The 22,468-nt window shown below is 36.7% G+C and overlaps 1 protein-coding gene across 3 annotated transcripts in view; it reads left to right on the top strand.

The window, feature by feature from the left end:
* VWA5A (von Willebrand factor A domain containing 5A) overlaps positions 1-9,584 on the top strand; it is a 42,373-nt gene extending 32,789 nt beyond the window's left edge. For 2 of the 3 annotated variants that reach the window (XM_008052609.1, XM_008052608.2), the window contains 5 exons: positions 3,658-3,786; positions 3,877-3,909; positions 4,298-4,419; positions 7,875-8,001; positions 8,528-9,584. In XM_008052609.1, coding sequence (XP_008050800.1) covers positions 3,658-3,786; positions 3,877-3,909; positions 4,298-4,419; positions 7,875-8,001; positions 8,528-8,607 — 491 coding nt within the window. In that variant the 3' untranslated portion in view covers positions 8,608-9,584. The remainder of the gene's footprint in view (positions 1-3,657; positions 3,787-3,876; positions 3,910-4,297; positions 4,420-7,874; positions 8,002-8,527) is intronic. The other variant, XM_008052610.2, reaches the window with a different exon arrangement.
* Positions 9,585-22,468: the final 12,884 nt, after the last annotated feature.

Raw genomic sequence — 22,468 nt, forward strand, 5'->3', positions numbered from 1 at the left:
AGAGTTGGGTTAAGTAAAGAAATTCCCTGGACAGGATCCCATAGAGTTCTGGAGGCAGTCTTCAAGGTGAATTTTGTATCATTCGTGCATTGCTAATTTCTTTAAACACTTAACTATTTTGATACCTGTTATATATTATTTATAGTACTTATCATTAGATATACAGTGGTTAAAAATAATGAAATCCCCATCCCCAAGAACTTTATAGGTTGGAAATATGGGTTGGGGAGAGAGAGGAAGCAAACAGATGAGCAGATTTTTCAAGAAGCTATGAAGAGTACCACAACATGGGTAAGCTCAAGGTGTGTGAGGGCAGGTAAGAGAAGTAATAAACCTAGTAGGGGTGGTGTGAAAATCAAAGAAGTCTTCCCTAAATAGGTGACATCTAAACTGAGACCTAAAGGACTAGATAGATTATCCTGCAAGGAATTGCAAGGATAGATTATCCTGCAAGGAAAAGCATTCTAGGTATTGAGGTCAGCATCTGAAAAGACCTAGATATAAAAAGGAATAAGGAGAGAGACAAGTGATGTAGGTGTTGTACTTTGGCTAGAACATACAGGGTAAAGTGAAGAATGAGAAAAGATAGGGGAAAACAGAGAACTACATTATGAACATTGAGTAAGTCAAGGGATGTTGTGTTAAGCTGTAGGAGTGATCATCCACATATAATGATCTCACTTAGGATGATAACAGGACTTTGGAAAAAACCCCATGGGTCAGTTCTCAAATTCTTAGGTGAATGATAAGGGTGGACCAAGAGACTGGTGAATGATGGTGATGATAATGATGGTAGCTAACACTTGTGTCAGCTTACTGTATATCTGGTTTTGTTTCAATAACTTTTCATGTACTAACTTAATTAAACTGCACAATAATTCTATTAGTTAGATATTATTATTAACTATATTTGTAGTTAACTGTATTAAAGAGTTTGGATCATATTTTAAAGGAGATTGAATTAATGACAGTGATAGAATTTATGTAATTAACACTGTTTTATAACTACCGCACCTATACCAATGTGAAGAATAGTTTGAGAAGAAGCACAGTCTCTAGAGACCAGATAACAATCTATTGTATTAAAACAGGAGGAAGAAGAAACGGATTAAACTGAAGTGCTATTAATGAGTACAAAAAAGAAAAGAATTGTACTGCAGATTATAAGAAGGTCAATTTAAGGATTGATTAAATGTGGAAGTGGGAAGTCACTAAGGATGATGTTCAGACTTATGGTTGAGTAACTGAGTAGATAATGGTGTTATTTATGAAAATAGGGAGAAAAATACAAGAGTAAGTTTAGGGGGGTAACGAATTATTTTTGGAGCTTTTTGAACTTGAGATATCTATGGAATATATACACAAAGATGTCTAGTAATAATGTATATAGATGGATTTGGTGTTCAAAGCGATGTGAGGGATAAAAATAAACATTTGGCAATAGTTAACATCTAGGTAATAACTAAATTCATGAGAATGAATGAGCTTATTCAAGGGACAGGTATCAAGTGAGATGAAAAGTGGGGTGAGATTGAGACCCTGAACCATACACAGTATATAAGGAATGGATCACAGAGGAGTCCACAAACAAGATTAAAAAGGAACGAGGCAGCAAGAAAATAAGTGAAGAAACAGATTAAACTTCAAAACTAAAGAAAGATATGTCATAATAAGGGAAGTTATCAGACTATACGATTGCAGAGAGGTTGAAGTAAAAACTGAAAAGGGATTATTGGATTAACATCAGGGAAGCACTTGCTGATCTCATTAAGAGAAATGTTATCAATGTAGTAAGGAGAGAATCAACATTATAGGATGTTAAAGAGTAAATGAGAGTTGGGAAATGAGAGGCAACTTGTATATAAACTTTTTATAAATGTTAGACTGGAAAGTGAAGGAAATGAAAAGTGATATTTATAGATAGAGGATGTTGTAAGGTTGAGTTTCTGTCTGTTATATCACTTTGAAATTTTAGAATAGGAGAGAGTTGAGAATATTGCAATGCTAGTAGAGTATGCCGATAGAGAATGTCGAAAATACTGGAGTAGAAAAAGCTGTCTGATTGGGAAGGGTGTTTGAGAAAGTAGAAGGGACTGAGATCCCAAGTGGCACTGGAAGAATTATCCTCAATAGGACAAATGATTCTCCCACTATGTCCTGGAAGAGAAATAAAGGTGATGAGATTAGATTTGTAGAACATAGACAATAGGTATGAATCTAGAAATGGTGAAATAGAGGATTTGAAAGAAAAAAAAAAAAGGTTTGAAGGAGTCACTGGGGTCAGCTGGAGGTGGAATGCCCAGGGAAAAACAGAAACATTTGTCAAAGAGTGTTGAGGGTCCACTTTTGTTCAGATATCTTGAGATTTTTAACAGCACCAAAGTGCTAAAGAGAATTATATCTTATGAGATTAATTTGGGCAGTATCCAATAACTGTGGTTTAAGAATGAAAGGAGTAGAGTGTTTGCTTACTTTTGAGGTTAGGATTTTGCCAGATGGATATGATGAAAAGAACTTAGGGATGTAGAACTGACTATATTGAGGAGATGGTGGTACATTGTTAAACCTGAGATTTAGGCTGAATAGAAGAGAAAGTAAAGATTGAAGCAAGTTGACATATAGGAAATAAGTAAAGGAGCCAAGGACTTAGTGATCCAGATGAGGTCAAAATCTCTGAGTTAGAAAAAATTGGATAATGTATTTTAAAACTACGTTTGTTTCCAACTTATTTTCTGCAAGTGGAATAATATATATGCATGATAAAAAGGTCATCATGGCTGTGGGGAATTGGCTGAAGTAGAATGGAGCAGAAGTGACTGCATTAGAGGAAATCAAAGATGCTTTGCATTAGGATGTTGAATAGGCTATCTACATGGATGCTGAAATCTCTCAAGGTGATGGCAGGCCTTGCAATGGAGTGCAGGTCTATAGTCTAGCTTTCAGATACTTTAGTGGATGATAGGAAGTGACAAAGAGGTTGGAAGTCAACAGTAGCGAGGACATGTAGATGGTAATCTGGGTGAAGGTAGAAGAGTATTGATCTGAAGGAGGCATCTGGGGCTGAAAAGGTTGCCAATGCCACCTCCCAAATCCGGGTGCTTGAAGTGTGGTACATTGAGCAACAACCATTTGAGAGGGACAAAGGGAGAATAATTTTTGAGAGGATAAATTAGTTTAAGTTAAGCCTTAACTGGAAGAAGCCTCCTGTAGTGAAACTAAGGGTTCAGAAAAGATTGTTTAGCATGTGTCAGGAGTTCCAGAGGCCACTGCAGAAAGGAGAACAAGCACTCAGAGGGTGAGGATGTATGTAGGAGGAGTGCTCATGGGCAAAGAAAGGCACAGTAAGGATGGTGACCAAAGCCAATGTGGATGAGAGGGTGTGTGTCTCAGATTATCAGGATCATTTGCTCACTGCATAGAATAGGGGGTGCCTCTGTCTTAACATTTGTGTTTTTCAGGATGTTCAAAGGCCTTACTCTCCCACCGTCATCCTCCTGTATTTCATTCTACAAGCAATATTGCTTATTGTGCAAGCATGACACACCAGCATGATGGTTATGATCTCCAGAGGTTGATAAATTGCAAGAGACAGCACAGACTAGGTGAACATCTTTAGAGGAACTTTTTCTCACCTATGTTTGTCTGTCATACATATAGGATTATGCATGGCCCAAGCTTGTGATTACGGCAGCAAGAGTAAACACATGTTTCTCAGAAAGTCTTCCCCCAAGATGGCAAAGACTAGTTCCTCCAGTAATAGGACCAACTTGGAAACTTATCATACAGGTGAGCTAGGCCTCAGTTCACTCTTCTGTTCTACGGAGACTGAAGAACTAACCTTCAGTGCTTTGTTGTCTTGTGACTTTGTCTCCACAGGAAGTAACCTGTTTGAAAAGCCTCAGGCAGAAGGTGAGATTTGTTCAATCCCTATATTTGCCAGTGTCTGCCCAACTAGCTTCATTAGTCTATGATATGGGACCCTGAAACTTGCTAGTCCAGTGGAGTCTTGGGTGACCCCTAGTTGAACAACCCACTTTTGCCATCCCAGTTCACAGCTTGCCTGCAGATTGGGCCCCCTGCAGAACTCTGCTGCCACCTTTTTTGGATCCCTGTTCCATTGGTTGTCCTTTCACAAGTTAGGTTTGAAAATTGATCTTCTGGATATTTTCTAATGTCTTTCTCTCCGTAGTACTCTTGAGAAACAGCCTCTGAATTAGCAACCTCTCTTGGGTATGCGAGAATTTAGTAGCTCCACGATTTCCCATCCTCTGTTTTTTTCTCCTCAAAATCTTTAAAGAGAATCATCTTGTGCAGCTGATTTCCCTCCAAAATGCAAATGGTTCCTGGGATCTGAATGAAGATCTGGCCAAGATCCTAGATCGAAGTTTGAAAGATATAATGGCTGCACACCCTGCTGAGGTAAGATTCAAAGAAATAAATAAAATAAAAAAGGATATATATTTGTGAGGGAGTAAGGTAAGTAATGAGAATTGGGGTGAATTAGGACCCACCTAAGGAAGAAAAATATAGGAGGGGGCATAGACTACATTAATTTGTAATAAATAGAAGTTGAAAATTTTTCTGGTCATGTTCAAACAGAAAGAACAAGGAATTAATGGGCAAGCAGGTAGGAGCTGATGGTTTTGTGTTGATGGATGACAAAGGGATAGCAAAAACCCTCTTCTACTTTAATTCCATTCCCTGCCAGTCATCTTGGTTAAATAATATTTAGTAAGCAATTATTCTGTGCTGGGCAATGTGCTAAGCTTTCATGATCTTATTTATTATTAAGTAATGTAGATTCCATTTGTGATGCTATTTACAGACGAAGAAACTGAAGTCTAGAGAAGTATAATAATGTGTCTTAGTTTACCCAGTCATTCAGTAGCAGACCCATCTTCAGTTCTAGAACTGTTTACTTTCAGGACTCCCAATAATAACCTCATTATTGTGCTGGTTTATCCTGAAGGAAATGGTCCAGATGTTAGCAAAAGTTAATTGAAGTCAGGAGAGATGAAGTGTTAATGGGAGCCACCTAATAATTTCAAATATGTTCAAATATGCTGATGAGGATAAATTGCAACCCTAAAGTTCAAGGTAGCTTATTAAATCTTCTCATAGTCATTGATAAATTGTTAAATATGAGACAGGAGCAAAAAGCCTGAAGGACAAATATCATTCTGAATTTTGAAAGTGTAGAAGAGGATTAAATAAGTTGCAGATATTCTATAGCAGCATTGTCCAATACAGTATCCACTAGTCACACATATCTATTGCATCTCTGAAATGTGGCTAATGCAAATGAGGAACTAAATTTTTAGTTGAATAAAGATGTGCTATGGTGTGAAATACATGCCAATTTCAAACACAGTATAAAAAAAGAATGTAAACTATGTTATCAGTAATTATTTTCTACTGATTGCATGTTAAAATGATATTTTTAATATATTGGGTTAAATAACATATTAGTACAAAATTGTGCCTCTTTATTTTTACTTTTTAAAATGTGTCTACTAGAAAATTTAAAGTTGCATAAGTGTCTAGCATTATTTTTCTATTGAAAAATGCTGTTCAGAACAAATCATTGAAATGATAATTTGTAAACAATTGAAAGAGCATACCCGGATCATAACATTTTAGTTTAGATTCACTGAAATGAGACATGTCCAGCTAACATATCCTCCTTTGACATGGTTACCAGGTCAATAAATCAGGGTAATCAACTGACCTGGTGTATTTGAATTATATGTTTTTCCTTTCAATAGCGATTTTCAAATTACTTTCCAAAAAGTGAGAAGCAATCCACTTTCCCTTTCCACCACCAGTTTGTGATTCCCAACACCAGAAACTTCCTTAGCTTCCATTCATCTGATAGGTTCAAACTCAGCATCTCATTGTTTTAATCTTGAAATTTCCTATCCACAAGGTTGAGTCAATTTACATATATTTACTGGCAATTTGGTTTTTCTTTCTCTGAATTGCTTGTTCCTTGTCTCTGACAATTTTTTCATGGGGTTACCTTTCTCTTATAAATCTGCAGGATCTCTTTCTATAATTAGGAATTAAAAGCCTTTGTTCACTGTAGGCATGGTAAACATTTCCCTAATTTATCATTTATCATTTGACTTTATCTGAGATATCTTTTACCATAAAAAATGGTCTTATGAAATCAAATGTGTTTATCTTCTCCTTCATAACATCTAGATTAGGTTTCTGGTTTTAAATAAAGAGTTCTCTTCTACTCAAAGGAAAGAAACTAAAAGAAAGAAATTTGATTTTTTTCTTTTAAGTAATGAGTTCATGGACCAAGTAAAACTTTTTGAAAATCCATAGCTCTGAGTAATGAATTGATTTCAAACTTGAAACAAACTATCAGGCTCTGAATTCTCTGGAGGTACTCAACTTCAATGAAAATTTAAAGATAAAGACCAAGACTTTATTCTTTGTAGATGACAAAACTGGGAGATATAGTATTAGACAAAATAATCAAGATTCCCCAAATTTTTGAATAATAAGTTGCAATTGTTCATGAAAGAAAAAAACTTAGTAGGAGTAAATGCCAAGTACTGCTTTGGGTTCTAAATTTCTCCTTCTACAAGTAGAGAAGAGAAGCAAAATAACTTGAACATTTGCACATGAGAATCAGAGGTTTTAGATGATTACTTACAATGTGAATTAGCATATTTGAATATGCTATATAATAATTCTAATATTTGAGTTAGAATATTTGATTGATTAGTGGAGGGCATAGGATTATCTAAAAACTACCACATTTTTGTGCTGTGACTATAGAACTTTCTAAGTATATGTACCTCCAGATGTGACCACTTAAGGAGATACATTTTTTTAAAAAATCATTGTAATATTTGTTTTAGACTAGGACAATGTGCTGGAGATTATTGCTTTGACATAAGCAGTCCTTTTAAGGAAGAATTCAAAGAACTGAGAATTTTAATTTGAAATAAGACTACTCAGATGGACATGGTAGTCATTTCCAAATTTAATTTTAATTTTTTTGATATATTTTTTAAAATTTTATTTTATTATAGTGATGTGGGGTACAAGTGAGGATTAATTACATAAGTAGCTTGCATGTAGGTGAAGTTTGGGCTTCTAACTTGTCCTCAATCCCCTGGAAGTGGACCAGATACTCTTGTATTATCTTATGTTCCCCACCCTCTTTCCTTCCTCCCTCCCCTAGCATTGCCCAGCTACTGCCCATCCCTTACCATTTCCGAATTTTAAAGAGGAATTTTCCAAGATCTGCTAACTCTAAAAACTGAAGCTGGAACAGTAAGTGAAAACCTATGGGAGATTATTTTCTGTTCCATGGCTGAGATTTTTCTGTTGGAATCAGAAAATCTGTCCTTTAGTTACACTTCCATCATTTGCTAGAAGGTTAACTTTGAGAAAATTATTTTACTCCTATACGGTCAGTTTTCTCTCTTAAAAATCTGATTATTGATATTTCCTCATGATTTTTTGAGGGGGTAATAGTTATAATTTAAAAAAAAACACACCATGAAGACATTTTGTAATATATAAAGCAATTATGCATGTATTCCTCTTACCAGAGCTCAGGAAACCTTGTCCAGGCTGCTTTAGGGGTTTCCAGCACTGTCCTACTGGTTATACTGAATTTAACACTTAGGACTTTACTAGCTTAAGACTCAGTGGATTGTTGCTCTGAGGCTCAAGCCTTTGCATTATGTTTTTCAAGTAGTAGATGGAGGTACAGAGAGACCAGGTAATTCCATTTAGTAGCAGTTTGAAGGATGACAAATAAGGAGGGACTGAAGCTTTTTGCATCCCCTTGATGGGCTTCCCCCTCCAACTTGGAGATTTTAGGGAACTCTCTATCTATTATTGTGCAGCTTGTGGATTCCTCAGGCTGGGCCACAATGCTGGCTGTAATCTGGCTGCAAACCAATGGTAAAGACATGAAGTGTGAGTGGGAGCTTCTGGAACAGAAGGCTGTGACCTGGATGCGCGCCCATGCAGGTAGGGGCACAATGCTAAGCTTGATTCCTTCCCTTTTAGAAAGTCAGCCATCTTCCAGGCCTGGCAGAGGGTTACCATGAAAGAGTCCTGTTGTCACCTCATCCTACCATCCATGATACAGACCGTTAATGGTCTCTCAACTAGTTCTTTGCTTAGCAGAAGGAGGGGTAAATCTTAACTTGGTGACATCGTGGGGGAGTAGGGGTGAGTAAAGAACGAAAGGGACCTAGATAGGGGACATGAACTGTGAGACAGACACATGGCATTGATTCTTCTCACATTCTCAGTGCTAAGCTGAGTTTAAGACTGGACTTGAAGCACATACTCCTTGGCTGTTTATTATATCACTGGTGCTGGGTATTTCTGGGACCAGAGAATATCAAAAGATAATCTGGGAAATAAGAAGAGAAAAATTAGGGGTATCGAGGAAAGACAAAGGCAGAATTCATGGTAGATGATCAGGGAAATTTAGTGGAGACTCTCATTGCTCTCTCTCATCCCTGATTCTTATTTCCCTTCATCACAGGTTCTACCATGCATTCACTTGTGAAAGCTGCTATTACTTTCCTGAACTCATCTGTGGATCCTGCCATCTTTGCTTTCTGAGGATACCATCCAGAAAAAGAAGTGGCTCTTCTTGGCTACTGTCACTTTCTTTACTGTCTTTATGATATGATGTGTTTTTGTGTTTTATACCTCTCTTACCAATTTTTTTTGCCATAAAAATAAAATATGCCCCACCCCACCTTGGCTCTCTGTTCCTGCTTCCCTTTGGAATCTTCTTTTCCTGATCTTCTTTTCCTCAACATGTCACTTCACACAAGTGACAGTGGCCCCAGAATCTGTTCCTCTTCTTGAAGGGGTGCAAAGCATTTGTACAGTATATGTTCCTCCCAGGTTTTCTAGAATGATAACATGAAAAACAGATAAAACTACAGATTAAAAATTGAAGCATTGATGTTAGGGAATGTCCGAATCAAACAGTGTTCTGCATTATGTTTGTCTATTCACTTTCAATCGTATGTACTTATCAGGACCACACTGGTAAAGCTTTGAAGTTTTTCATTCTTAGAGGAGGGGTTAAAGGGAGGTTAAAAACCAACATCAGGATCAATGTAGCCTCAAAATCACTAAGAAAGAAACTCAAGGGATCCATTGTCAGAATTGACATTGTTGAGGATCTTGATTAATTCCGCTAGTGCTTTGCCAGCCTGTGCTACATTCCTTTCCTCCCACTGCCTAAGAGACTTGGGTTGAGTTATACCTGTTGGAAACAGATGTTCTTCCTTAGTCATTAAACATCTTAATAAGAAGGCTATAATGGAATCCTTAATCTTAGCCTGAACCTGTGGGCCTTTAAGTCAAGCTCTGATGTAGTTTTATAAAGGGAAGAGTAGGTTTGACAGCAGCTTAGCCTAGGACCTGATCATGGATCCCTTACTGCCTGAGGAAAAAAGGAGCTTCCCAAGATCGCTTCTGACCCTTATGCCTCACACATGCTATCCTAGTGGAAATGATGCCATTTGATATATTGTCACCTAAAATAACTGTGTATCAATATTAAAATGACTATTTGTATCCTTTGTTGTGTCTGGTCTGTCATAGATTCATTTATTTTTTTATTTTTATTTTTATTTTTTTAAAGTTTTATTATAAAGATATGGGGTACAATTCAGGGTTAGGTATACAAACATTGATTGCGGGGGGCCAACCCCTGCAGAGAGATTTAGGGGGTCCCTGGGAGGTGTGGCAGCATTGGTGATTATTCTGGAGAAATAAAAAGAAGAAAGAAAAAGGGGGAGAAAGAAAGAGACTGGACTCTGTCTAGGGCAGAAGCCAATTCAATGGGGCAAACTGTAAGCCTTTTATCCTAAAGCTTCACAGGCAAGATCACAAGATTTTCACGTGAACACAAAGCCATGTGGATGAGGGGCATCCCCCCACCCACCAGGTGTTTCCTCAAGCATGAGGAAGGACAATCCCAATATTATTTCACTGTTCCTTATGCTTGGTTAACGTTCCTCACAAACAATACAACAATTCTAACATCATAATATTCTAATAATGAATAACTTCTAAAACTTATGCATACCCAACACCTAATGACTGACTAAAATCCTAATACCTTTCTATTCTGTGCTAATTTTACCTGTACTATAAAAAACTCTTGATTATAGCTCAAACCAGTTCCTAAAGAATGTGGCCTAGTCCAAAGATCACGCTGGGCCATTTCCAGGAACAATTAATTATAAGCTCTTAACAAAATGGCTATTCTAAAATCCTATGTATCTATCTTAATTTCTATAAAAGTTTCTAATTCCTAATCCTAATATATAAAGCTGATCATCAGCAATAAAACTTCTAAAATAAAACCCAAATACAAACTGTAATTGTACTAAAGCCAAAACCGCAATTAGTAGAAAATGGAAACATTGAAATTTCTAAAGTTAGCTGTATTCTTATAAAACCTCAAAATACCATGTTTGATCATGCTTGAACTAACATAATTCCCTGACGTAGCATGACCTATTCTACAATATTTTCTATGAATAAAATAAATTCAACTTCTATAATAAGTAGAAAAGACCTATACTAATAGTAGCTAAAGAACCAGTTTAAAAGAATACAGCCCAGCCCAAAGTGGACGCTGGGCCCTTAGGAATGTGGCCCAGTCCAAAGTTCATGCTGTGCCATTTCTGGTAACTCTAGATAATCATCTATACTATCTAAAGCTGGAAACAGCTCTCTAAATGTATATACTAATTCTACAAATACACTTTTAAATCTTATAAAGAAGCTTGTACCATATTAAAGGCTCCCAAATGTGACCTGAGTTTGAACTGTGTTAAGTTTAAAGCCGAAACCGCAGTCTGTGAGAAACGGGAACAATGGATCCCTAGAGTCAGCCATGCCTGTCATACTCTCAGAACTTCATGCTTAGATCATCAAAGTTCCTGCTAGTGGATCATGCCAAACAACAAAGAAGGGAGGAGGGAATGGGCCTTCAGCTCCTGAACTCAACCTGGTGGTCTCAGGGTCCACAGCTCACCTGGATCCCTAACACTCAGGCGGGCCTCCAAGCCGGCTCCCAACATCTGATCATGCAGGTGCCCCTGTTAATGAGGTATGCCCCTCCTCTAGCAGTTTCCCTCAACTGCCAGTACCACCCCCCCCAACAGTTTCCCATTACTGCCAATTGCTTTCTCATAGCATTACAATTGTTCAGGTTCCTCTTATGAGTGAGAACATATGGAACTCTGTTCTTTGTTTCTGTGATAAATCACTGAGTATGTTCGACTACAAATCCATCCAGGTTGCTGCAAAGTCCATATATTTGTAGTTATTTATGACTGCATAATATTCCATTGTGTATATGTACCATGGTTTTTTAATCCAGTTCAGCTTCAATGTGCAACATGGTTGGTTCCATGGTTTTGCTATTGTGAATAGAGCTGCAACAAACATATGTGTGCAGGTATCTTTTTTGTAGACTAATTTGAGTTCTTCCAGGTATATTCCCATTAGGGGAATTGCTGAGTCATGTGGAAGGTCAATTTCTAGCTCTTTCAGAAATCTCCAGACTGTTTTCCAGAGAGGCTGTACAAGTTTGCATTCCCACCAGCAGTGTAGAAGCATTCCTTTTTCTCCACATCCTCGCCAGCATCTGTTGTTGATTTAACCTCTCAAGAGCTTAATACTCTCATATGTAAAACTAAAGGACTAAACCAGAACTCTGTTACCACTTTCAGATTGAATCCTCAAGAATTCCTAGGAGGACCTCAGTACCTTTCACTCAGGTAGTGGATAGTCCAGGCCTGAGTTTATTTAAGCTGTTACGTAAACTGGTGTTAGGATTTGTGTGATTTGCATAGTGGAGTCCAATCTCCCAGGTCTTTTTTCCAAGTTTGTTTATGCTGAATATGATTTGTGAAATAGGACTGTAGCACCACCTGGAAGCTTGTTAGAAATGTAGGATTTTATGCAACACCAAGAACTACCGTATTAAAGTTTGCATTACAACAAGGCCCCCTACTAATTTGTATGTACATTAAAGTATGAGAAGAACTTGGTATTTTAATGAAATAAGCTTGTATCCAAGACTGCCATCTAGATAGACCCTATTTGTATAATATCAGAAGATACAGTTGCCTAAGGAATATGAAACTTGAACAAGTACCCTCTGTGCACAAGCAGATGTCACTTTACATTTATTATTACCTTTATTGTTTATCTTCACATTTTCTACCCTTCAGTTCTAGGCTAAGGTAGGGCTTGGAGATTTAGTGTAGGGCCTTCAACAACAACAAAAAAGAAAGGCAAAAAAAAAAACAACAACAACAATCTGTCTTTTGTCATCTCCTTTAAAATGTGTAAGCAACTACAGCTTTAAAGTGGAATGGTTTTATTTTTCCATTTGGGCTCCCACACAATGAAATGTTGTGCCAACTGCAAATTTCTCAAATTTAAACAAGTGTCAGTCTTTATAATCAGCAAATAGAATTTTGGCACATTTGTTGAAACCCCTTTTCAAGGCTGGTGCTTTGTGTTTTAGAAAAATATGAAGAACCATCTGTGCTTTCAGAAGCCAGTGGTCTGGGCCAGGAGCCCAGGAGAGAAGCTGTTCTTATCTCCCATTGGTTGCCCTCAGCCTGCACTTGTTTCCTGCCTGCTGCAGACTTGGCCACAGGAAGGATGGCAGATTCTATTGCCTCAAGATTCTCCCACTCAAACTGAGCCCAGGAGCTCCAGTGGAAGGCAGACCTATTAATGAAATCCGTCACTTATCTTCACCAAGTCCAACACAATCACGCTGGGAGTCATTTAGCACTGGTTATTCCTAACCCAATTCACAGATCTTGCTTTCTTAAAAACAGTTCATTTATTTTCTGGCATCTTTAATTGACCAGAAAAAATATACACACACACACATACAAACACACACACACACAAGAAAAATCCTATGCAATGAACTAACTTCATGTATTCTGTTTCTCTTTCCAGTTCTGTTAGTTTTGCCTCACATATTTTGGTGTTCTCCTGTTAAGTGCATACATTTAGAATTATTATGGCTTCTGGAAAATTTACTCTTTTATCATTAAGTATTGTCCACCTTTGTCTCTGATGATAGTCTTAATTCTGAAGTTGGATTTGTCAGAAATCAACATGGCTGCTCCAACTTTCTGTTGACTGGTGTTAGCATGGTAAATCATTCTCTATCCCTTTACTTTTAGCCTAAGTCTTTTTTTTAAATTGGGTTTCTTGTAGACAACAAATACTTGGGTCTTGCTTATTTGTTTGCCTACTCTGACAATCACTGGAATTTATATTTAAAGTAATTATGAATATAATTGGATTAACATCTGCCATATTTGTTAACTCTATTGAATTTGTTCTTTGATTTTTTTCTTATTTTTGCTTTATCTGCTTTTTTTTTTGAGCTGGAATCTCACTCTGTCACCCAGACTGCCCGGCCACCGCAGCCTCGACCTTCTGGACTCCAGCGATCCTTCTGCCTCAGCCTTCCAAGTAGCTGGAACTACAGGCGCATGCTACCATGCCCGGCTAATTTTTTATTTATTGTAGAGATGAGGTCTCGCCAAGTTGCCCAGTAGGTCTTGAACTAACGGGCTCAGGCAATGCACTCACCTCAGCCTCCCAAAGGCACGGGATTTCAGGCGAGCCACCAAGCCCGGCTGCTTTATCTGTTTTTAATCAAACTTTTATGTTATTTCATTTTATCTCTACTCTCAACGTATCAACTATATACATTTAACTTTTTTTTACTTGTTGCCTTAGAATTTGCAGTACACATTTATAACTAATTTAAGTCCACCTTCATATAATACTATATCACTTTATGTGTAGTACAGATAACTTATAACAGAGTATTCCTAATTCCTTTCTACCATCTCTGGTCATTCATTTTACTTCTTCATAAATTGTAACTACTCAAAGTGTTATTACTATTATTAACTCGGTAGTTATCTTTTAGGTCAATTAAGAATTAAAAAATGAAGCCAGGCTCGGTGGCTCAGCCTGTAATCCCACGCCTTTGGTAGGCTGAGGTGAGTGGATTGCCTGAGCCTGCGGGTTAGAGACCCGCCTGGGCAACTTGGAGAGATCTCATCTCTACAATAAATGACAAATTAGCCGGGTGTGGTAGCATGCGCCTGTAGTTCTAGCTACTTGGAAGGCTGAGGTGGAAGGATCGCTGGAGCCCAGTGGGTCGAGGCTGCGGTGGCCGGGAGCAGCCACTGCACTCCAGTCTGGGCGACAGTGAGACTCCAACTCAAAAAAAAAAAAAGAAAAAAAAGAATTAAAAAATGAGACCACTCTCAGTGGCTCATGCCTACAATCCTGGCACTTTGGGAGGCCAAGATGAGAGGATTGCTTAAGCCCATGGGCTTGAGACCAGCCTGGGCAACTTGGTGAGACCTCATTTCTACAATAAATCAAAAAATTAGCTGGATGTGGTGGTATATTCCTATAGTTCCAGCTACTTGGAAGGCTGAGGCAGAAATATCACCTGAGCCTAGCAGGTTGAGGCTGCAGTGACCATGAGCATGCCACTGCGCTCCAGCCTGGGTGACAGAGTGAGACTCTAACTTAAAAAAAAAAGGAATAAGAAAATGAAAATATTTATTTCACCTTTATTTATTCTCTGACATGCTTCCTCTTTTACATAGGTCTGAGTTTCTTGCCTGTATCATTTTTCTTCTTCCCAAAGAATTTCTTAACATTTCTTGTGGAACAGGTCTGTGGACAATTGATTTTTTAAATTTTGTTTGTGTCTGAGAAAATATTTCTTTTTCACTTTTGAGGGATAATTTAGCTACCCATAGTTCTACGCTGTTGTTGTTGTTGCTGTGTGTGTGTATGCATATGTTTCTTTAAACACTTTAAGTATGTTACTTCATTCTCTTTTTGCTTGAGTCATTTTTGATGAAAAATTTACTGTAATTTTTATCCTTTTTTTCTATAAGTAAGGTGTTTTCTCTCTTGTGACTTCTTTCAAGATTTTCTTCTTTGTTTTTTTGAAGCTTGAATATAACATTTATAAATATAGTTTTTTAAAAAATTTATTCTGTTGGTGCTATCTGAGCACATTAAATCCATAGTTTTGTGTTTTTCATTAATTTTGGTAAATTTTTGTCCATTATTATTTCAAAGATTTCTCTGCTTTGGTCTCACTCATATTTTAACTATGCATGTAACGCCTTTTGAAATTGTACCATAGTTTTTTAGATGATCTGATCTATTTTTCCTGTTTTTGTTTTTTGGTTTGTTTTGGTTTTTATCGTTGCATTTCAGTTTAGAAATTTTCTGTTGATCTGTCTTCCAACACAAAGATTCTCTGCTCAGCCATGCCATTTCTAATGGTGAGTCAATCAAAGGCATTTCTCATTTATGTTAGTGTTTTTGATTGCTAATATTTCATATTGATTTTTTTTGAGTTTCCTTCTCTCAACTTATATTAACTATTTGTTTTTGCTTATGAACTATCTTTTCTGTTACAAGCCCTTAACACTCTAATCATAGTCATTTCAATTTTTTTATTGGATACTGTCAAGTCAGACCTGACGGAGGGTCTGTGATTTGGTTCCACAAGAAAGATGCAAAGAATTGCAAAGAAAAGCAAAAGACTTTATTCACATTCAGGATGGGGTCTGAATGGGCCAGTACTGTTAGCAATGTGGCCCTATGGGATGGAATAAGGATGATTTAAGGTTTCTATAAGGAAGTAGGGTTAGTAAAAGATCTCAGCACCTGCATTCTTGGGTGTTGACTTAGTAGGTCTCATGTCTTGACAATGGGCAACACATCTCGTGACTCTGGCAGGCAGGCTGGTGGGCTGTCACTGAAGCCTGACCACGACAGATTAGATTAGCTCAGTCATTTGTAGCCGGGGGCAAACACTGGGAATAGAAATTCTGATTAATACACAACAAGTTACAAGCCGGGCTCGGTGGCTCAGCCTGTAATCCCGCGCTTTGGGAGGCTGGGGTGAGTGGATTACCTGAGCCCGCAGGTTCGAGACCCCCCCGGGCAACTTGGAGAGACCTCATCTCTACAATAAATCAAAAAAATTAGCCGGGCGTGGTAGCGCGCGCCTGTAGTTCCAGCTACTTGGAAGGCTGAGGCGGAAGAATCGCCGGAGCCCAGCAGGTGGAGGCTGCGGTGGTCGGGAGCGGCCACTGCACTCCAGTCTGGGTGACAGAGTGAGACTCCAACTCAAAAAAAAAAAAAAAAAAAATACACAACAAGCTGAGGAGGGGAGTTGTAAAGCAATTATCAGTAGCTACCTCTAAGAAACTGATTCTGTCGTTGGCTAGTGGCACACTAGGTAATTTGGCAAAGAAGACATGACAGAACTAGACAGAACTAGGCAGTGTCAAAATGGCTGCACTTTAGTTATGGTTATTTCATTAAGTTATTCCATGTTTGCTTTTCACCCTTTCAGATAATATTAGCAATTGTGTCATATCTGGTTCTGGTGCTTTGTTTCTTCAGACTGTTTTTTGTTACCTTTTAGTGTGCACTGGAAATTTTTGTTCAAAGTCAAGATCTGCTGTGTTGGGTATAAGAATTGAGTTAAAGAGGCTTTATACTTTACTGTGAGACTTTATGTTAATCTGGTTATAGGCTTGGCTGTGTTTAATGTTTTCTGTAGCTGTAGGTACTAGTGGCTTCAAATTTCTCTATTGTCTTTTGTTTTGCCTTCCTTATTGACTTTAGGCATCCTTAAATGTTCTTCCTTAGAAAGAAGGCGCATCTTGTAGCTGTTTCAGCTGCAATCTACTGTTTTTATACTAAAGACCTGTGGTGAGGTGCTGGAAGAGGAAGTATTCTATAATTGTACGATTAAATCTTAGTCTTCAGTGGATCTGTGTCCTTCAGCTGTGAATTTCACAAGTGTTTATTAGCTGTCTCCCACCCTTTAAGTGAAACAAGAAAGGTAGAGGGGGTAAGCAGGAGAAATATCCTTCTCCAGTCTTTCCTTTGGAGAGTAGGATTTTATATTGAGAGTTCCCTGGGCTTATTCCACAGTGGTTACTTTTCTTCTTCTCCTACTAGATCCTGGAGGCAATCTTTCTCTACTTTTTACTGTGAAAACCTGGTGGAATTCCTGAAGGTAAAGTTCAAGAAGTGTGTTAACACTCCCAAAATTAGACCCCAGGAGTTTCTCACTCTCACAATGATCCACACTTAGTCTCCAGCAACTCACCCAAATGACCATTTTCTGCCCATTTATGTAAAGACTCCTCTTCTAGATTTGTCAATGTCAGCTATGACTCTGGAGTCAACTGTTTATCAGGATCTCAGGTAATTGTCTGCCTGATCTCAGTTTTCTTATGGGTAAAAAAAATTATTCATTGACTTTCAGTTTGTTCAGATTTTTCTTGTGGTAAGGATGAGAATGATGACTTCTGAATAAGGTAGCCCCAAAGTTGAGAGGGCTTTCACTTAAAGTTCTTTCTTATATATTTCAAATAAGTCACCCAGATGTCCAGCAGGGAAAGACATTGGTTTATTAGAACTTACAGGAGGCACTGATGGTGGCAGATCGGTGAAGGAAGAGTCCGCCCAGGAGGTACTCATGTTGGCTGGTCGGTGAAGAAAGAATCTGCCCCATGGGACAGTACAGCAAGCAGTTTTATAGTCAAGCAAGTTAATTATTCAACTTGCTACCTGGCGGTTACAACCACAGCAAGTAAGGGTGCTGCCCATGTTGTTCTCAGCTCCTCAATTACTTGCATTCTGTGATTCCTTACTGGGAATATGCATATCCTGCAGAGACCAGCCTCAGCCAGAGGCTGCTCCCAGAGGGAGAGGGCAGAAGGATGCCAGATATAGGGGAAAAGAGTCAATGTCAGTACTCACAACTTTCACTCTTCATATGTCATAGTTGAAATTGAACTCCGTGTATTCTGATCTACTAAATCTCTACACTTTACTGAATCTACATTTACAGAATTGTACTTGTTGGAAATTCAGGGGAAGGAAATAATTTTTTCTATGATTGTTTACTTAAAGTTAAAAGTAATTTTCCTTGTTTTGCATGTAAACCACCAGTTTTTATTGCCAAATTATATGAACAATAAATATCTTTAATGGTGAGATTTGAAAATGGAGTGTGAAGAAAAACTCAGTAATGCAATGAGGGTCCAAAAATGAATAGAGGCTTAGGTTGAAATGAGAGTATATGCTATCAGGCAATTCTTGTTAAATAATCATAATCAAAACCATAAAGCTGAAAATGGAATTTTATAGGAATATAGCAAAGCTTACATGAGTCAATAGATAAATATTTTTAAAAACCATTGACAAATATCTAGCTCTATAGACTTTGGAATTCATGTAATTTTGAAAAGCATTTTATTTACTTTTTCTGCCAGCTCATGTATAATTCACCTACTATAAAGTCATTCATTCACTTTAGGGTTTTCTTTTAGGTACTATAGTTAACAGTTTAATATTCAATAGATTTTGGGTAAAGTTGTTTAAGCTTAAATAACATTTTTTACCAGCTTTATTGGAGTATGACAGATAAATCAAAATTGTTACTCTGTGTCTTTTGATTGGATAATTTATTCCATTTGCATTTAAAGTAATTATTGATAAATAGGACTTGTTACTGCCATTTTGCTACTTGCTTTCTATCTGTTTTACAGTAGATTTTTTTTCTCTCCTGGTGTCTTCTTTTGTTACTTGATGATTTTTTATTTGTAGTGATTTGCTTTGATTAATTTATCTTTGTCTTTTGAGTATTTGTCAATACGTTTTTTCTCTGCAGTTATCCCAAAGCATTCATAAAATATCTTGTGGTTGTAACCATCTATTTTAAGTTGGTATCTTCAATTGCACACACTTTACATTTGAAAATATTATTTTTTTACTTCTAAAAATAAAATGTTTCCTTGCTTTGAAAAATAAGAACAAAGATTATAATACTTTATTAATAAATTAACTAAATTATCTGGTTCTGGGAAAATCTGTATCCATTAATAAATAAATGTAAATGAATTTTAGATATATACTTAATACACAGATACCTGTTTCCCATTTTATACAAATCTTCTTTCTATAAAACAATTATCATTTTAATTTTTCTGGTTATATAAATAAATCAATGCTGCCATCATTCCTGGTCCAAGATACATAGAGTTGCCCACATTCCAGACAGCTCTATCATAATGCCTAAAATTTTTAACATCTGCTTTTGTGATTTCTTCATGTCATAGTTAAACAGGTACCTATTAGGCACAGCAGACATTGCAAAGTGAAGGCAAAGTTCAGAAGAATCTGTTTTATCTAGAAGAATCTGTTTTATGTAATGAATAAATACAAATATTTATTCATGGCAATCTATTAGAATGTGTTTATGGGGGCATACTGTAACATTTGAAATCATGGATTCTGAATTTTGGTTCAATAATAAAATTCTCTGAAGCTCCAAAGACTGAGTATTGTTTCCATATGACCTTAATATTGAGACAGCCAATACTTTGAGGCTTATATTTCCATTGAGAGACTTATTTTAGACATTGATCTGCTCCATCTGATTTCAGGGACTGGTCCAGTATTCTAGCCTGCTATGGTTACCTGGTTCATATCCTGGCAGGCTACAGTCTTTGATAGTGGATGTGATAGGGGATCATATAGACGCATGATAAATCTCTTAGGACACAAAATCACTCAAGAGAGTTTCCAAGCATTCAGGTTCCTGATACTGCTTTTATTTACATATCTCCTCAATAAAAATGCAGAAAATAAAAGTTTTATAGGTTTTAGTCCTATGTTTATTACATTAATTTTTTCTACTACATGGATCACATCTTCTTCACAGAAACCATTAAATTTTTAGGAAGTCAAGGAGTTTTCCACTAGGAAAAATAGGATAGAAAGGAAGAAAGGGAGGAAGAAAGAAAGAAGAGAAAATAGCAGTTTAAGAATTGTGTCACCCAGTAAGTTGCTATCATCCTACTCCTTTCAATTTTTGGCTTACAATCCAATTATTCTCCACTGAGTTATGCAGATAAGGGTAGAAACTCATGACCATGATACACCCCAGACCCTCATCCTGCAAAGAAGAAAAAAAAAAAAAGCACCCGCCACTGGATCAAGAATGCCTAGTCTTAGCCTTGCTATTTATAATCAGAACATTTTGTTGAAAGATTAATGGAGAAATCAGTTGTTGCTGAAATATGTCAGTGACTTACTTGAATACCTTGAGTAGGAAAAAGAATGAACTAAATGAGACAGTTTTCTCTAATTGAATCAAAGATGATGCAAATATAATGCAAAGTTTACATAGCAAGAGAGCTCTCTTGAGAAATATCAAACTTTCTGGTAGGGTTTACTCTATAAGAAATAGAACATGAATTGGACAGCTTTCTGTCTCTTTTTCTTTGTTTCTCTAACTTCCTCTCTATCTCATTACATTTTGTGACCATAACTTTGTCAGGGAATATAAGATAAAAACAGTAATAACTATAGGGGTTTACAGAAGACTTTTCCAAGTCTCTAGATGAATCTATTAATAATTCTTCTCTCATACAAGAACAGCTGCTTTTTGTATGGGGTCATTTTAGGAAGCAGCAATGATACAGTGGAAAGAGAGCTAAGCTTGTAAATGCCTGGGCTCTTCTAGTATGTAACTTCAATAGTCACAAATGCTCTGAATTTCAATTTCCTTATTTGTAAAATGGGGTTAAGAAAAGTCACCTTACACAGTTCTTGTGAATTAATTGAAACAACATAAAAGTGCACTGAAAAAACTAGAGCAACTATAAATGACTGTTGATATTAGTTATTAATGAATATTTGAGCATCAGAACTAGTAATGATCTTGTTTTTCTGTTTAACTCAAGTGGAGGAGTCATACCATTCTGGATTTGAGATATAGTTCTGCCATTAACTAACTTGTTACCTTGTCTAAGTTACTTACATTCTTTGAAACCTATCAAAATGAGGGATATATTACTTGCTTAATAAATTTTTGGTAAGAATTGAAAGAGATAATACATGCAGATCCTTTGATACAATTCCAGTATATAACAAATGCACAGTAAATTAGTTATTATTAACACTGTGGTATACTTGCTAAGACATCCCAATAGGCCGCTTCTATCCTGTGAGACCCTGTTTGAAAGGTATCTAGACACCTTCCACGTGTGTTTCTTTTCTTTGAAAATGCTTTGACAATAGTCTTGGTATTACAATAGTAATACTATTGTTACTATTTTTGTAACTACTATGGACATATTCATAACAGGTTTTGCTAAAGGGATTAGTTGAATTACTGTCATTAATTTAAAGCTTTACTTTTATTGTGTTAGGTCAGTTTCACTGAAAAGTCTTCAGTATAAATAAAATCAAATAATCTTATAATTATACAAAACTGCAAGTTTCTTAATTTATTCAAATTGACAATATCCTTAATGATATACCTGAAAGATGGTTCTCTTTACATCTTCTTGATTACTTCCAGTGATGAGATAATTATATCATAAGGTCGCTTATTTCATTGATGTACATTTTCTAATAATTACACAACTCCTTTCTACAATGAAGATAAATCTATCACATCTGTCCATGATTCATGAATCTCTGCATGAAATAACTTGCATCAAGTCTACCTACTGATTCTACAGCATTTGAAAGCCACATTATCTTTCTCTCTCCCTTCTTTGGGTGTAATACCTAAATCTCTGACATTCATCATAGCATAGTGTTTGAAAGCATTGGCATTGAGATGAGACCCTCAGATTATTTATTTTCTAGTTTGTATACGTTATTTAAGCTGTGTTTCAGTTTCTTTGTCAAATAATACCATCTACTTCATAAAGTTTCTTTTGGAGATTAAATGTAACAATGAATTTAAAAATTCCACATGACACTTAGCATGTGGTAAGCGCTTACAGTGGATTATTAACTAAATGTTAGCTATTTGGTTGATCTTTTTTTCTAGAGATGGCTTATAGTTCTTTTATTTATAGTTGTCATCTTCCTAGGAATGTGTCCAGTATGTGACTATCTCTCTTTAGAAGTAATGACCTGAGGACATCTAATAATAGTAGATGTTTAATAAATAATTACTAATTGATTCGGTTTTTGTCTTGAATAGCGATGTTTGTTATAAATAACTATATAGTCATAGGATGTATAATAATTTTTAAAGTGATGAGACAAATGGTATCATTAGCAGAGGCTTGAAGATATAAAAAACAACCAAAGAGATAGCATTGCAGCTTGTCTCAATATTGTAATTAGAGTCTATTCTGTGTTCAAACAATCTTGGATGAACACATTTCCAACTTTATTTTATTAATTTATTCATTTTGAGTCAGAGTCTTACTATTGCTCAGGTTGGAGTGCAGTGTCATGATCATGGCTCACCACAGCCTCAACCTCTTGGGCTCAGGTGATTCTTCCACCTCAGCCTCTTGAGTGGCTGGGACTACAC

This window comes from Carlito syrichta, unplaced genomic scaffold (genome assembly GCF_000164805.1).
Source record: "Carlito syrichta isolate Samal-C Ts95f unplaced genomic scaffold, Tarsius_syrichta-2.0.1 Scaffold284084, whole genome shotgun sequence".
Taxonomy (NCBI): domain Eukaryota; kingdom Metazoa; phylum Chordata; class Mammalia; order Primates; family Tarsiidae; genus Carlito; species Carlito syrichta.